The 15757-nt window shown below is 57.1% G+C and overlaps 2 protein-coding genes across 2 annotated transcripts in view; one reads left to right on the top strand and one right to left on the bottom strand.

Moving 5' to 3' along the window:
- Positions 1-3: 3 nt before the first annotated feature.
- SMCR8 (SMCR8-C9orf72 complex subunit) lies at positions 4-13787 on the top strand. Its single transcript, XM_025864086.2, has 2 exons — positions 4-2976; positions 8486-13787. Exons 1-2 carry the CDS (start codon positions 620-622, stop codon positions 8937-8939), a joined length of 2811 nt encoding a protein of 936 aa, XP_025719871.1. The 5' UTR covers positions 4-619; the 3' UTR covers positions 8940-13787.
- The window catches only part of SHMT1 (serine hydroxymethyltransferase 1), a 24129-nt gene continuing 21971 nt past the window's right edge, over positions 13600-15757 (bottom strand). Inside the window, exons 10-11 of the mRNA XM_073881497.1 lie at positions 15192-15341; positions 13600-14640 (exon numbers count right to left, since the gene is read on the bottom strand). Of these exons, the coding sequence (XP_073737598.1) occupies positions 14468-14640; positions 15192-15341 (323 nt within the window). The 3' untranslated portion in view covers positions 13600-14467. The remainder of the gene's footprint in view (positions 14641-15191; positions 15342-15757) is intronic.

The raw sequence follows: 15757 nt of genomic DNA, 5'->3' as shown, positions 1-15757 counted from the left end.
AGAGGCCGCCGGGCAGTTCTGCCCAAACCCGTCGCTAGCTCGCAATTTTTTTGTCCCGCTCGGAAGTCTATGCGGACGCTTCCGGGTCACGCGGCTCAGACCCCACAAATCATGTGACACCAAGATGGCGGCGCCGCGGTAGCTGGCCCCGGGTTGTGGCGTCCGCGGAGCCGCGACGGTTTCTGTCCTCGGGCCGTGGGGGCGGCAACGCTTGACTGGCCCCTGCGGCGGCCCGTCGCCCCGCGTTAGGCACCGGTTCAGGGCTCGGCTGTTGCTGTCGCGGTGGGTTCGGGGGAGTGCCGGTGACCTCGCTGCAGGTGTCCTGCGCCGGACGCTCTCGCCGGAGGAGGAGGAGGAGGAGGAGGAGGGCAACCGGCCTACCGGGTCTCCTGGACCTGCGGAGTCCATGGGCTTCTGAGGGCTCTGGAGGAGCTCTACCTCTGAGGGGACTGAGGGAGTTCCAGTCTTCGACAGTGTGAGGGGCAGCCTAGTACCCCTGAGGGCGCAGAGAAGGCCGCAGGGACTTTGCTTCCTCTTCCTGAGGCCTTGCTTCCCTGCGTTGATTACCCCCTCATTCTTTCTCCCTTCCTCTCAATGTTCTCTCCGTATATCTAAAAATATGATCAGCGCCCCTGACGTGGTGGCCTTCACCAAAGAGGAGGAGTACGAGGAGGAGCCTTACAATGAGCCCGCCTTGCCCGAGGAGTACTCGGTGCCACTCTTCCCCTTCGCCAGCCAGGGAGCCAACCCGTGGTCCAAACTGTCCGGGGCCAAGTTCTCGCGGGACTTCATCCTTATTTCCGAGTTCTCCGAGCAGGTGGGACCCCAACCCTTGCTGACCATCCCCAATGACACCAAAGTTTTTGGTACTTTCGATCTCAATTACTTCTCCTTGCGGATCATGTCTGTGGATTACCAGGCCTCCTTTGTGGGCCATCCCCCTGGTTCTGCCTACCCCAAGCTGAACTTTGTGGAGGACTCCAAGGTGGTGCTGGGAGACTCCAAGGAGGGAGCCTTTGCGTATGTGCACCACCTTACCCTGTACGACCTGGAGGCCCGGGGCTTTGTGAGGCCCTTTTGCATGGCTTATATCTCAGCGGACCAGCACAAAATCATGCAGCAGTTTCAGGAGCTCTCAGCTGAATTTTCCAAAGCTTCCGAGTGCCTGAAGACAGGCAACAGGAAAGCATTTGCGGGAGAACTTGAAAAAAAACTGAAAGACTTGGATTACACCAGGACAGTGCTGCACACGGAAACAGAGATCCAGAAGAAGGCCAATGACAAAGGCTTTTACTCATCTCAGGCAATTGAGAAAGCCAATGAATTGGCTAGTGTGGAGAAGTCCATCATTGAACATCAAGACCTGCTGAAGCAGATCCGCTCGTACCCTCATCGGAAGTTGAAGGGGTCTCCTTTGTGTTCTGGGGAGACGGAGCACACCCAGGATCAGGCCAGCCAGGCAGCCACTACCTCTAACCCTGATGAGTCTGCTGACCCAGACCTTTACACCTGCAGGCCTGCTTATACCCCGAAACTCATCAAAGCAAAGTCCACCAAGTGTTTTGACAAGAAGTTGAAGACCCTGGAAGAGCTCTGTGACACTGAGTATTTCACCCAGACCTTGGCTCAGCTCAGCCACATAGAGCACATGTTCAGAGGAGACCTGTGCTACCTCCTGACCAGCCAGATTGACAGAGCACTTCTAAAACAACAGCATATAACAAACTTCCTCTTTGAAGATTTTGTGGAGGTCGATGACAGGGTGGCAGAGAAAGAAGAGAGCGCACCCCCTAGGCCCGTTCCCGGCAGGCCGCCTTCTAGGTCTCTGGAAGAATGTCCGATTCCTCAAGTGTTAATTAGCGTTGGTTCCTACAAGTCCAGTGTGGAGTCCGTGCCGATCAAGATGGAGCAGGAACTTGGAGATGAGTACAGGGAAGCGGAGGTGACAGAAGTGAGCAGTTTTGACCCCCAGGAAAACTTGGATTTCCTGGATACGGATATGAAAGGGAGCATCAGCAGTGGCGAAAGCATCGAGGTTCTGGGCACGGAGAAGTCCACCCCTGTGCTGCCTAAGTCTGACAGCCAGGCCAGCCTCACGGTGCCATTGAGCCCCCAGGTGGTCCGGAGCAAAGCGGTCAGCCACAGGACCATCAGCGAGGACAGTATTGAAGTCCTCAGCACCTGCCCCTCGGAGGCCCTCATCCCTGACGATTTTAAGGCCAGCTACCCAAGTGCCATTAACGAAGAAGAATCGTATGCAGATGATAGTGAGGGAGCCATCCACTTCCAGGCAAGCGTCAGCCCGCCGGAGCTGGGTGAAGCAGAGGAGGGCAGCTTAGAAAATCCCCTGTCACAAATAGACTCCTCCTGCTGCATTGGGAAGGAGAGTGACAGTCTGCGGGTGCCCCTTTCCACTCCAGCCCACACCCCCTCGGAGCAGGACGGAGTAGTGAGCATCCCTCCGCAGCGCTGTATGCAGAAGGACCAGGGGTTCCGCGTGGACTTTGCCGTGGAAAATGCCAGCCCTTCCCGAGACAACAGTTCCGAAGGCTTCCCTGCTGATGAGCTGGATCCGAACCGCCTGCTGGCGAGCCGGGATGCCAGTAAGACCAGCCTGGACAACTGCTCAGACACTACCAGCAACATGAGCAGTGTAGCCTCCACCAGCTCGGACAGGACTCCCTCTTCTGCTCACCCCACCGGCCCCTCTTCCGAGAGGCATAAAAAGAGGGCTGGCCAGAACGCCTTAAAATTCATCCGTCAGTACCCCTTTGCCCACCCGGCCATCTACTCCTTGCTCAGCGGGAGGACACTTGTCGTCCTAGGGGAGGATGAGGCCATAGTGAGGAAGCTGGTGACAGCGCTGTCCATCTTTGTCCCCAGCCACAGCCGTTTCGCCAAGCCGGTGAAGCACTGGGTCTCCTCTCCTTTGCATATCATGGATTTTCAGAAGTGGAAGCTTATTGGCCTGCAGAGGTAACTGGTTACCCGCGGTGGGGAAGGGCCCTGTCCCGTTAGAGACGAGGCTTCAGACGTACATTTCTCTGGGGGAGGTGCACAGGGTCGCGAGGTGGGCCCGGAATTGGGCGACCTGGCTTCCACACTGGGCCCTCAACACTAACCAGCTTACTCTGTAACTTTTGGCAGATCATTTCCTTTCTCTGGCCTTCTGTTTCCTCGTTCCTTGCATGAGGGGTTGCCGTTCCGAGGCGGTTGCCAACCCTGGTCTGCGATCTGCCGTGTCAGAATTATTTAGGAGAGTTTTTTTAGATCATGGACTTCCGGGCCCCACCCCCCAGAAATTCTGGTTCACTTGGTCTGGGGTGAGACCTGGAGTTTATCTGGTGTCCAGCAAGGTTTGGGGAACAGCCGAACTTGGAGATCTCAGGTTCTCGCTGATTCTCAAATTCACACTATGGTGTAAAGGACTGAAGAGACATTGGCTTCTGAGAAAGGGCCGTGGTTGTCTCAGAAGGTGGCAGCCATCACTGGTGACAGGGACATCAGGGGGCGCCGGTGGCTTTCACTCCACTGTCCTATTTGCCTTAGGAGGCTGTCTTTTTTTTTTTTTTTTCCCTAGGAGTGTGTGTTCATAAGGAAACGGAAGAGCCAATTCCTCTTTTCTCTGTTTGATTGCTTTCTATCTCATTTTCCCACAATACTTGTGTTGCAGTAGACTCCTTTTCTTTTTTCCAGATACTGCTTGGCAAGTTGTTGGGCCCAAGGGTCTCTTTCCCTCGGGGTATGCACGGTGTTCAGTTTCCACGTTTCCTTCTCTGCACCCCACTTGGCCCATCTGTAAAACAGAGGTGCTGACACAGCCAGTCTGTGCTTCCCGTGCTGCACGGGAAGAGAGAACACTGCAATCAGGAACTGTTTGTTCCAATTTTCCGACTCTCCTTTTGCATCGGTCCCTAGTTATCAGTGAGGTCCCTGCCACCCGAGTTGCCTGGCGTTTGCCCCTCTTGCAGAAGCCACCCGGCCCTCGCTCTGACCCTTGCTGCGTGTTCAAACTAAACAGTAAATTAAAAGGATAAAAAAGCTTTCCCCGGGGTTGTGGTGGTGGCATTTAATAAGCAAGCGGCACCTCCACGGCCCGCCTCGGCTCACTGGCCATGCTGGTGGGGTGCTGGGGTGCCGTCTGCAGGTACCTGGGCAAGGCCACTGCCCTGGAAGAATTCATAGCTGAGGAGGGGAGACAGGTGCCAGAGAGGAGAGTGCCAACAGCGGGTGCGTCGCGCGTTCTAAGAAAACAAAGGGGGGCGACTGAGTGACGGGTGGGAAGCGAGGGAGAGGGGCGCCTGGGGAAGGCTTGGGGTCTTTCGCTGGAGGCACCAGGAGGGCGAGCTTGCCAGTGTGGGGGAAGAGTGATGACATGGGGACTTGGTGTGACGTGGCCCAGACCCCTGGGCCAGCCCCTTCCCCGGGCCGCACAGGAGACCACCGAGCGGGGTCCTCGCTTATGGGTGCAGAACCAGGCTCAGGAGTGAGAGGCTGCACTGGGCGCCCTTGCGGACTTTGTCCCTCCTCCCAGGATCCGGTCCCTCTGCTGCTGCCAGCTCTGTGCTCGGGTGTAACCCGTCTGTCCCAGCAAGGCAAGGGCTGTTCAGGGATTGCTTTTGCCCCTGATCTTGGTGGAAGAACGGGTCCGTGCCCCTTGCAGACACATACCTCTTCTCCGAGTCACTCCCCTCGCTCCAACCCTTGACCTTTTTCCCTTTTCCTCCCCCAGAGATGGAGAATGTAAAACGCCCCTGGGTCTGTTGTCAGCTGGCTTATCCAGGACCTGGCTCAGGACAGTCTTGCCCTTCCCAGAGGGCTTTCCCCAAAATTCCCTCCTCAGAATGTGCCAGGATGGCAGAAGAAGTTCATCTCTTACGCCAGCTCTGTCCCGTTGGGTTCGTGGCTGGAGGGCTGCGTTGAGGATTCTGAGGCCTGGGCGGGGCTGCCTTGGGCAGCCTGCTGTGGTCAGTTCATGAAGTCTGTGGCTGCAGGAGAGGGCAGCTGGTGGGCGGGCTCCCTGAGGTGGAGGAGGCGTGAGGTGGTCTGCGTCCCTGGCTGGCCCCACCAGGGTGTTCATCCACCGTGGGCGCCTGAGCACGTCACTCCTCCACTCGAGGCTTTGTTCCCTCCTAGAAAATGAGAGGGTTGGGTCACTGAATGATCATTTGCCGAATATCTGTAGAGGACTATGAAGTGCTAGCCACTCGGCCCACTGCCAGAATCATAAGGCGAGTCAGCCGTGGTGCGTCCCTGTGACCGGGCAAGCACGGTCTTCAAAGGCCGGTCCTTCACGCCGGTCCCAGCTCCGTCACCACGCTGTCAGCCTGACCTCTGAGGCTGTTCGCATCTGCAGATGGAGTTGCCAAGACCCGTCTCGTGAGAGCGGGTGTGGAAAGGCCCATTGCATCTGGTCTGTGCCTGATCAGTGTGAGTGCGTCTCTGATAACCTAGCGGGGATGCATGCAGAGTCAAGGGAGGCAGGCCGAGGCAGTAGACGCTGAGTGTGGCCCTCACCAGCCCGGCTTTGGAGCCTTTAAGCATCCCTCTGTGAAGCCGAGAGGCCCATCAGAAGCGACAGACGAGAGCGTTGCAAACAGCCCCGAGTGGGGAAGTGTCTCCTGTTGCTCATGTTCTCAAACCTTCTGGGCGTGCACGGATGTTGGGTATTAGCCAGGTCTGCCTCCAGAGGTCCTACTCTGGTGTGAGATACAGTGGGTGGGGGTTGGAGGCCTTGTTCCCTAGGGGCCGTGTCACTGCAGTAGGGACTGGGTTTGCCACAGCTCTCGCAAGGAAATCCTGGGAGGTGAGCAGCAGACACCGTCTGAGCGTGTCTTGAGATGAAAAGCCGTGGAGTCGTGGCCTGGGGTGGGTAGAGAGGGGCTCTGTGGGTGCTGTGACCTCAGGTCCTGATGCTTCCCCTGTCAGCCGTGTGGATTTGGACCAGGCCTCTCCTCTCTCTCATTCTTTCAACAAGGCTTGTTGCACACGCCTGTGAGAGGGCTTCTGGGGCTCCCTGTGTGGAGCTGCAGGAAAGGGTCACATCTGGAAAGAACGTAACGCCCTGTGCTGTGCTCGCCCTTTGAAGTGCTCAGAGCTGTGGGTATCGGCGGTGAGTCAGCCCAGCAGGCAGCGCCAGTGGTGAAACTGGGAGGCCAGAGGAGGCCCATCTGAGGATCAGCATTAAAGAGTAGTAGTAGAAGAGGGGCCTTTGTGTGGCCGTGAACTTCCTTGCCCCGGGGGAGCTCCGCTCTAGAGGGGGTTGAGCCCGTGTGCTGGGTTAATCTGGAATCCGAGAACTGTGACCCAGGAGAGTCTCTCCCCAGTCAGGTACTTCGACTCCAGCTAAAACCAGCCGAGATGATGAACTGACTCTCACCCCCACAACTGCCAGTTTCATTAGCCCTTGATGTTTTTTCTCCCTAAAGTAGGCCTCCTGCCTGGAGATGCTCGTGAGTTGGCTCCATCACTTGTGGGTACGAGATGGGCAGATAATCACGTTGGTTTCCTATTATTTTAAATCAAAATGAAGGATCAGTGTATTGCTACCAAGTCGCAGGAACAGGCCCCGGACAGAGCTCAGTACCGACGGGAAGAACTGCTAGTTACGGGGGGGGGGGGGGGGGGGCGGTCAGAGGCCTCGGTCGAGTCCCGGCTCAACCACTTTGTAGCTGGCGGACCTTGTGTGAGCCACGGCCCCTCTCTGGGCCTCCGTGTTCGTGCCCGCCCAGAGCCTACCCCCGGCGTTGGGACGGACCGTAAGGAATCTAAGACAGGTGTGGGAGGTGAAGCGTGGGGCTCTCAGTGCCGCCGAGGACCAGAGGTGTGGGCTCACCTCTTTCCATGTTGCCTCGGCCCCTGGTGAGGAGCGCTGTGGGGAAACACATGGAGGAAGAGTCAGACGGAGCAGCATCTTCTGAAAAAGCGGTGCTCTGTAGGTGGGGGTAGGTGTGGGGTGCCAGAGCTCCCCGGGAATGGCTGGGCCTGAGGCAAGGTGTTCAGCACGACCAGTGGCTAGAATGGAGCAGCAGGAGGACGGGGTGAGGCCTGGCTTTGCTGCCGCGCAGAACCCCGGGGGGCTGGATGTGCCCAGCTCGAGGAGGCCTTTGGCTTACGGACTGGGCCCCTCCTGGGGTGGGGGTTGCGGGGCAAGGGTGCCTCGGGAACTGCCTGAGCACATTGGTAGTGTGACTGAGGAGGCCCGTGTCCCCGAGAAGCCAGTGAGCCGCCTGTACGTCCTGCTTCCTCGTCGCCCACGTGATGGGGGCCACAGCCCACTGCTTGCCTCATGGTCTTCGGGACGCACAGCCAATGTGGCTGTTTTCTCATCTCTGCGACCCTGCTCTTGTGTAGTCCCAGGTTCTCGGAGCCCACCTTTGTTGTAAGGTCCAGCTCCGAGGCTGTTCTCCAGAACCTTCCTGGCCCAGCCTCCCCCTTTCACTCCGGGTCCTGTGTGCATGTCTTTTCTTCCCGGCTGACCAGGCTCATGCCTCACTCCCTTCTTCCGCCCCCAGGTCACCGCCTGGTGTATAGTAGATGCTACTAACTGTACAAGGACGTGACACCACCCAGGAAGGAAAAAATATAACGAGATTGCCTTAGTCCCCCAAGTGCCTGTCAGTCCTCTGTACAAAATAACCTGAGGCCTAACGCAAGCTCTCAAATCCAGACGTGGGTCAGTCCGTGAAATCTCTGGTCAGCTAGACCTTTGCCAGACTGCAAGGCTGGCAGACTCTGGCTGCTCTGGGAAGACTGATCCTAGAGGGTTTTAAAGAGCTGCTTCCTAGGGCGGGTCACCCTGACCCCTTCCCTCGTTGAGCAAGCCCTCTGCTTGCCTCTGTTCCGTGGGCGCCATAGCGGGCAGTGGGCCAGGAGGCCAAATCAGCTAGTCCCGGGCCCACAGAAGCTCCGTGCGGTGGGAGAGACGGGGGATAGGTGGCCGGCCCCACCCTGCTCGGTGCCAGGCTGATGAGACTGAGGGCCAGGCGCTGTCCTAAACACGACCAGTTTTGTCTCTGCAGTGACCGTGTGAGGCAGGACCGGTTATCTCTGTCGTACAGATGGGGCTCAGAAGGCTTAGGGAACTTGGCCGAGGTCACAAAGCAAAAGAGTAGAGAAGCAAAGGAGGGAATCACAGGTGGCCAGGTAAGGTTTGAGTTGGTATAGAAGCAAGTACAAATGGAAGGGAAGGGTGTTCCGGGTGGAGCATTCAGGCCCGTGATTCTGAGGCCCTACCGAAAGCGTGGCATGGCTGCAAGGAAGTCATTGTGAAAGTAACAGGCGGGGACTGGGTCACGCGGGGCCTGTGGGCCACGCCCAGGCACTTGAACTTGGTCCCGAGGGGGGTGAGGAGCCGTTTGAAGAGCATCATGATCAGATTTGCTGCCCAGAAAGAGCCAGTGGGCGTTGGCTGGCGGGAGCCGGCCCCGGAGCCGGGAGGCCCAGCCGCAAGCCTTTCCCCCTGACGTTGGCCTGTGTGTTTCAGAGTGGCGTCCCCTGCCGGCGCCGGCACCCTCCACGCCCTGAGCCGCTACAGCCGCTACACCAGCGTCCTGGACCTGGACAACAAAGCCCTCCGCTGCCCCCTCTACAGAGGCACCCTGGTGCCCCGGCTGGCCGACCACCGCACTCAGATCAAGCGGGGCAGCACCTACTATCTGCACGTCCAGAGCATGCTCACCCAGCTCTGCTCCAAGGCCTTCCTCTACGCCTTCTGCCACCACCTGCACCTGCCCGCCCACAACAAGGAGACCGAGGAAGTGGTTGCCAGCCGCCAGGCGAGCTTCCTGAAGCTGAACCTGGGCCTGGTGAACGAAGATGTGAAGGTGGTCCAGTACCTGGCCGAGCTGCTGAAGCTGCACTACACGCAGGAGGCTCCCGGGACCAGCCACCCCACACTCAGGTTCGACTACGTCCCCAGCTTCTTGTACAAGATCTGAGGTCCCGCCCCAGCCACTGTGACCGAGACCTATGACTCAGGGTACGGGGAGGGGAGGGGTTGGCGTGAGCAAGCGGTCCTCTGAGCTGTTGAGACTTCTGGTGTCATCGGGGGAGGGAACCCAAGGTGGCAGCCCTGGTTCCCGGGTGGCGTCCGGCGGTCTGGGAGGTGGACTCGGGCAGAGGCGGGCACCTGGCTCTTCACCGGCGTCAGTAAGGACAGTGACAGGCCGCTCCGCCAGGCGAGGAGTGGCCCCTGGGGTCGGGAGGGGGCCGCTTGGCTGCTTCCTGAGGACTGGGAGGCAGGCCGGGAGAGAGCCAGCACTCTCTCGATGCGGCGGGATGAGGGGCAGAAAGGTGAAGCCCGGACGGGAGGGGCGTGCTGGCACGGTCAGCTCCCCTACACTTGGGCGGCGAGATCAAGGGAAGCACCGCATTCGCTGGAACGGTTTAGTGGGAAACAGGGCGACAGAACGTCCATTGCCTCATTCAGATCCCAGCTGGGGTCCTTCACTCGGGCCCCTTCGAGCCCGTCATCCCCGAGGAGGCCCCCCAAATGAGTGAGGTGGAGGGAGGCATCTCTGCCTCCGCTGGGTGGTGGCAGACATGGAACCTTCTGGGCCCCAGGCCTGCAGGGAGAGCGAGCAGCACCCTGTCTGGGTCCTGGCTTCCTCACTAGGCACGGAAGTGCCTGTGGGTGGACTTTGCAGCTGCTCCTCCTGGGGCAGCAGGATTGGCTCGAGTCGGGCGCTCGTCCCTGCTCGTGAGTGAGAACCACTCTGGCAGCTGGAGGGCCCAGGAGACAGGCGGGGCCTCTGGGCCATGAGGCCATCAGCACGGTGCAAGGGATGAGGAGCCAGCAGGCCTCCGGGGCGTAGCCCACCAGCCTTTCTGGCGGCCGTGAGTGTACACTGTGCTCTTGGGGAAGGTCTGCAGACATGCTGGGACTCGGCAGAGGTCACCACCCCCAGTCCTCCACCCGCAGCAAACCTTTGCAACCACTTCACTACCTCTTGCAGGGTCTCGTGGGCACGGCGACAGCGGGGTTCTGCTCAGCTGCGTGGTCTGGGGGGGGGCAGCCCAGCTGGCGAGAACCCAGGGCCAGGGTCTCCTCCGGGAAGGAGGAAAGCCTCCTTAATGTGGCTGTCTTCATGGATCTGCCCCACGTGGGCCTCACCCTTGCTCAGTCCTGCCCCCACGCCGTGCCCTCAAATACATGCACCTCACCGCTGTCCACTCCCGCCCCACGCAGGCCCCCCAAATATGGTTACCTCACCAGTGCTCACTCCTGCCCCATGCAGGTACCCCAGGTCCACTCACCTCACAGCAGCTCACTCCCAGCCCCATGTGAGTCCTCCCTTCGGGGAAGGAGACAACTCCTGCTTCACCCGCCGTGACCTCCCTGACGCTCCTTACAGTTGCCATTGGTTTGTACACGGAGGGTTTCTTGCAACCTTGAAATTTTTATACTTTTTTTTTTTCTTTTTTATGGCTGCTTTTTTCTTCCAAGTAGGGAGAACTCTTTAGTATGACTGCTTTTTAACGTGTCCTGAGACGGTTGTGCCGCCGGACCAGCCACAGTGCGGTTGCTCCTGAGCATGCACGTGCGCATCTCTGGGCGCCGTGTTCTCTAGTTGGGGTCTCGCTGTCGAGACCTGCCCACCTGTCGGCTCTGTGGCGCACCGTGGAGGCCATGTCGGGGAGGCAGGACCCCGAGGGGCGTTGGTGTCACGTCACTCCCGCGGCCCTTTCCTGGCCCGGCTCCTCTTCACGCACGAGGGTGCGGCCCGTCAGCCCCTGGCCGTTGGCTTCTGGTCAGGGCCCACGGCCCTGGCAGAGGGTGTGTGATTTTGCTTCTGAGGCTGTGACTGAGAAAGAACCTACTGAGGCAGATGGTCTGTCTACATCCCACGGGTTTTCTTTGTACCCGTGCCCATTGCATATGTTCACACACAGAAGAGTCGCCAGGAATGGCTTGGCAGCTTCGAGATGCGAAGTGTGTGTTTGCACGTGGGGAGGGCTGCGTAGGAAGCCTGTTTCTCTCCATGGGCTGCCCCCCTTGTTGCTGCCTCCAGTGTCCCTCGTGTTCAAGATGCCGCTTTGCTAACTGGGTGGCTCGCTGCTCTCTGCTTACGCCCCCAGGGACGTGACCTTACAGCATTTTATCTCCAAGGCGGGAGAGGTCTCTGGGGTCCGGATGACAAGACTGAAAGTGATCATCGGCACCACCGTTGCTTTTCATTCCTGTTTCACACCATTGTGGATTCTATACAGTTTAACCGTACCGTCACCTGGGAAACTGATCAAGGCAGGAGGTCAGGCATATGGGGCCTTCTAGAAGCTAAAGCCATCGCTACCATGGTGTGAAGTAGATGTCACTTTGGAGGGGGTTTGCTCTGTGGAAGCTCTGTCTCAGGGATGGTTCTGGAGGCCCCAGGATTCTGAGGCAAGGGATCAGGCGGGTGTGAACAGAACAGGTATGTCCCGTCCTGGGGCCGGCCTCAGAAAGAGCAAGTGAGGAAGGCGTGTCTCCCTTGAGTCGTCCTTTCATGGTTTCATGGACCAGTAGGTAGACCCCAGGTTTGAAATTTTGGTTAAAGTCTAACTTTCCATTGTGGCAGTTTCAAAGGGTTGCTGGATGCCAAGTGTTTCTTTCCAGGGGGATTTCAAAGTGGTCCTGGGACAGAGCCACTTTGGGCAGGCACTTGAGACAGTGGAGCTGCCCTTCCCAGATCCCTTCCACTTTGGAGAACTGGAACCCACTAGAAGTCCCACATCTGTAAATCTTAAGGTGTGGGGAGCCCTATGCAGTGGGACTGAGCTCTTTAAGAATTTTCATTTGAGGTTTGTCTCAAATAAAACGTTTTTAAAACACTTCACAGAAAATAGAGGACATCCGTGCCTCTTATTAACTTTGTCAGTCCTGAACTCACTTTGAAGGCCCAGGTACCAAAAGTGTCTCTCTGGGGTTTATTTCAACTTTAGTTCCAACCCATTACCGCTTCCCCGCCTCCAGCCACCCCTTTTTCAAGCAGGTCCAGGTTGAGAGCAGGCTGATCAGGCTAGCAGTCCGGCGGTAGTGATTTCCAGAAGCTCTGTGTGAGAGGAGTCAAAGCCTTTGTAGCACCGCGGCCCTCGGGGTGCTCCGACCTGGGCTGCTGCCTCACACCTCCCCATTTCCCTAGGGATCTTGCTTCCCTGGTGGAATCTTCAGATTTTAGAATTGGTGACTTGTCCATGATTTACTACAGTGGCTGAAGTTACAGGATGAATGGCACCAGAATTTGGAAATGGACCGTGATAGGCCCCCTGTCATTTCCCATCTAGCTTTTTAACTTCTTTGTTGCTATATTCAAGGGATTGTAGGTTTCCACCTCCAACAAACAACACAGCCCAGTTCAAATCCTAGGGAGGCCAACAGATTGTACCCCAAGTGCCAGGGTAGCTACAGTTTAGCAACGTGTTTCTGGAGGCTGAGGGCAGCCTTAAAGAACTTGCCTGCACACCGACCACCCACTTCCACCAGTGCCGGACGTGTGCCCCCACCTCCCCGGACCTGGTGTTGCAAGGCAGGTCAGCATCTCATGCTGCTGCCCAGCTGGTAACACTCAGCTGCTGGGGAACCCATCGGCCAGTATGAACCACCTTCACAGGAACTGATCTCCCAAGCCAGCAATCCGGTTTTGCTTCCCATCTCCTTAAAAGCTCAGAAGCTCAGAAGAAAGTGCCTTGGTTTGTGCTCTGAAGCCAACCAGCCAGCTCTCTGGCTTTTCCCCAATACTGTGATAGAAAGTGACAAAACTGGAATCTTTCAGAGATACGGTATTAACAGACTGCAATAAAGAGAAAGCATCAAGTTTCTACTTCTGGCTGGAAAGACAACCAGTCCCAGCTGAAAAGGTCTGAGCACACACCAAGTGTCCCTGAGCCCTCAAAGGAGAAAGCTGTGAGCCCTGACCTAATCTGGTCTTACCTGTCAAGGTTTGGTTACGGCCATGGGGAAGAGGGGGGTGGGGGAGGGGGGCGGCGGCCCGAGCACTTTGCAATGAATTAAGCTGCTGCTAGGGATCCCCAGCTTCGTGGGATTGATTGTTCAGCTCCAAAATGGAGGCCACATGGGGGGGTGGGGGGGGCCTTGGAGATGGCCTTTTGTCTTCAGTTGGGGGAGGAGCCGAGCCCCTGAACTTCAGACCGGCTTGGCAGCATCACGGCTCCCAAAGATAAGGCAGAGATGTGGGGACTGGTGTGTCACCCACGGCCCATGGAGTCTGCAGCAGCCCGTCCCCACCCATGCTGGAGTGAATGCCCAGAATGTGCTGGACCCCAGGCCCCAGGGGCACCCTCCAGGCAGGACCATGGGGTGCCTCGCCCACCGACTGCCCAATGCTGGCTGGCTATACAGGTTGGGTTGAAAAAAAAAAATGCCTTTTAAGGCTGCAGTGAAAAGCATAGTCTGTGATGAATTTGTATCTGTTATTTTTGGAAAGCTATTTTATTACTGCATGTTCCTCTGTCCCCTCGTGTGAACGCCAAGTCCTCCCACCACGTGAGCTGCGCGCGTCACAGCGTCCGCACCTCGGATGCATGCGCGACAGCGCCTCGTGGGTGTGGCTGCACCAGAGTTTAACCAGAGTAAATGCCAAACAAATAGTATGAGAAGTGTACTTTTTAAGAAATTAATTTATTTGAGTTCAGATATTTTTGAAATATAAAAATTGGTTGTATTTTTTAAAGCTATAATTCTTGTAGACATTCTGTGGTTAAAAATTTGATTGTGCTTATTATTAAAAACGGTCATCTATGTTTCGCACTTCAGCTTTGTGAAAAATAAAGTTTCTCTGGGAAGGTGACATTTGGTTTCCTGATTACAGGAGGGAGTTGGTTATCTGGCACAGGGCAGGACCCCCCCGCCCCCCGGTTCTCACCCCTGATGGGACCTGGCACTCCCCAGGGATGGGGTGGGGTGAAGGAGGTCATTCCTATGATGTCCTAAGCTGCTGTGGAGAAAGCCCACGGCACCTTGTATAGAACTCACCAGAAGCTTCAAAATTTCCCTCCTCAGTTGTGACAGCCCTAAGTCAGTCGTCCTTTGGCAGCCCTCCGCGTAACAAGGTATTAAGAAGGGGCAGCTGGTGGCAGCTCCGAACTCGGGTGGTTGTCTATCTCAGAGTGTGGGGGAAGCCCAGGAACTCAGAGAAGGGCGAGTACACCTACCGGGGTCTTTCCAGTCGTCTGCCCTGAAGCCAGTCTAAGTATTTCGTTTTTCCAGAAGAACTGTTTATACAGCTGAGAGAAAGGGTCACATGTGAACCCCCTGATAACTTGTCCCAGAATTACTAAATTACTAACAGTGGGTCTTAAAAACAAATTTTGATTCGTGAAGGAGGTAATTTGAGCAAAGTCGCAAAAGAATACCCCTCAGAGGGCACAGAGACGTTGACACAGCCGGGTACTGCGTGGGGCCGCTCGTCTCTTCTCAGAAGGGCACCGGGTCCTTGAGCAAGTGGTTCCCGGGCAGGTGCGGGTTCCTCTAGAAGTCAGGCAGGCCAGGCAGAGGGAAGAGAGATGCGAAGCTCTCCACCTCCTCCCTGAGAGCCCGGACGGCCCTTTGGTGCTTCTCGTCCCCTGCCAGTTTCTCTCTGAACTCCTTCAGGGTGGCCCTGGCCCCAACGTCATTCTGAATCTGCAGAGTCAGTTCTATCCCTGTGCCGGCAAGAGACGAAATGAGTCCTCTGTGGGCCGTGAGAGAGCCATGATTTTGCCCCCATGTATGTACCCCTCCAGAATCTCCTCCTGTCTGTCCCCAGAGCCCAACTACCCTCAGCTAGAACTTTGGCCAAAAGAAATGTGACACGGGAGAGGTACGGAAGGAAAGAGCAGTGAGGATTCTTAACCTGGACAGGTGTTCTTGTCACAGGCAATAGAACAGGCTTCTAGAACGGTGCCGTGCTACGGCTCAGTGGGGCCCAGAGACACACCCGAGCCTCAGCTGTCAGTGTGCGCCCAGCAGTGGGGACATGACAGCCGCAGGTGTCAAAGTGGACCTCAGAAATGATTCCTGTGTGCCCCCTTCCTGGGGCAGGAAGAGTTTACCGGCCTCTCACAGACTAGATGGTTTGCTGAGGTGACCTCTCGTCCCCCCGCACTCCACCTGGACATGGAAAGTCCTTCAGCGGCTGGGTCTCAACTGCTCGGTCCCAATCAGAAACTCCATCCACAGTTCAGAGTGGCCGACTTCCAAACCTTGTCCTTACCTCTGTGTATAAACTGGGCTACTTTCTGGAACTCTTTTTCCAAAAGTCCTCGGGATGTCAGGGCTGGAGTCCCCAGACGCAGTCCGCTGGGCCGCAGCGCGCTTTTGTCACCTTTGAGACAAAGAGGCTCTGTCCCTCGGCCGCCCCCAACTCACCACTGACCGCTGTGCGTTCAAGACTCTTGGCCAAAAGAAGTGGACTTGGATGGTGGCTCTTTCCAGGAAGCAGAGTGCTGCTGACTGAAATGCCAGAGGCAGGAACAAAGGCCCAGGGAGACAGCAGCCCCTCTGGGCCACTGTATTGAAACAGGAAGGGGGTTGCTCCTCCACAAAGCGAGGCTAGCATCTGTGTTAGACGCATCTCCCACATTCTTACAACCCCGAGAAAGCCAGCCTATTCCAGAGGCCCCTGCTTCCCTTATCCAAATGCCCAGGGCAGCTGCGAGCAGCCCGCCTCAGTCCCTCCCTCTCTGCCCCTGGCAGGGTTAGAGCTATGTGGGAAGGAGCAGGCTGGGAGAGAGCCATGATTTTGCCCCCATGTATGTACCCCTCCAGAATCCCTTCAGG

Source organism: Callorhinus ursinus, unplaced genomic scaffold (genome assembly GCF_003265705.2).
Source record: "Callorhinus ursinus isolate GAN/ISIS: 27379988/994484 unplaced genomic scaffold, GSC_fseal_2.0 scaffold43, whole genome shotgun sequence".
In the NCBI taxonomy this organism is placed as follows: Eukaryota; Metazoa; Chordata; class Mammalia; order Carnivora; family Otariidae; genus Callorhinus; species Callorhinus ursinus.
The sequence above is the reverse complement of the archived record's forward strand: the minus strand, read 5'-3'. Positions and strand labels throughout refer to the sequence as shown.

Coding starts and splice junctions, on each gene's coding strand:
- SMCR8 (XM_025864086.2), top strand. CDS start 620: ATGATCAGCGCCCCTGACGTGGTGGCCTTCACCAAAGAGGAGGAGTAC. Junction 2,977..8,485: donor AAGCTTATTGGCCTGCAGAG/GTAACTGGTTAC, acceptor TGTGTGTTTCAG/AGTGGCGTCCCCTGCCGGCG.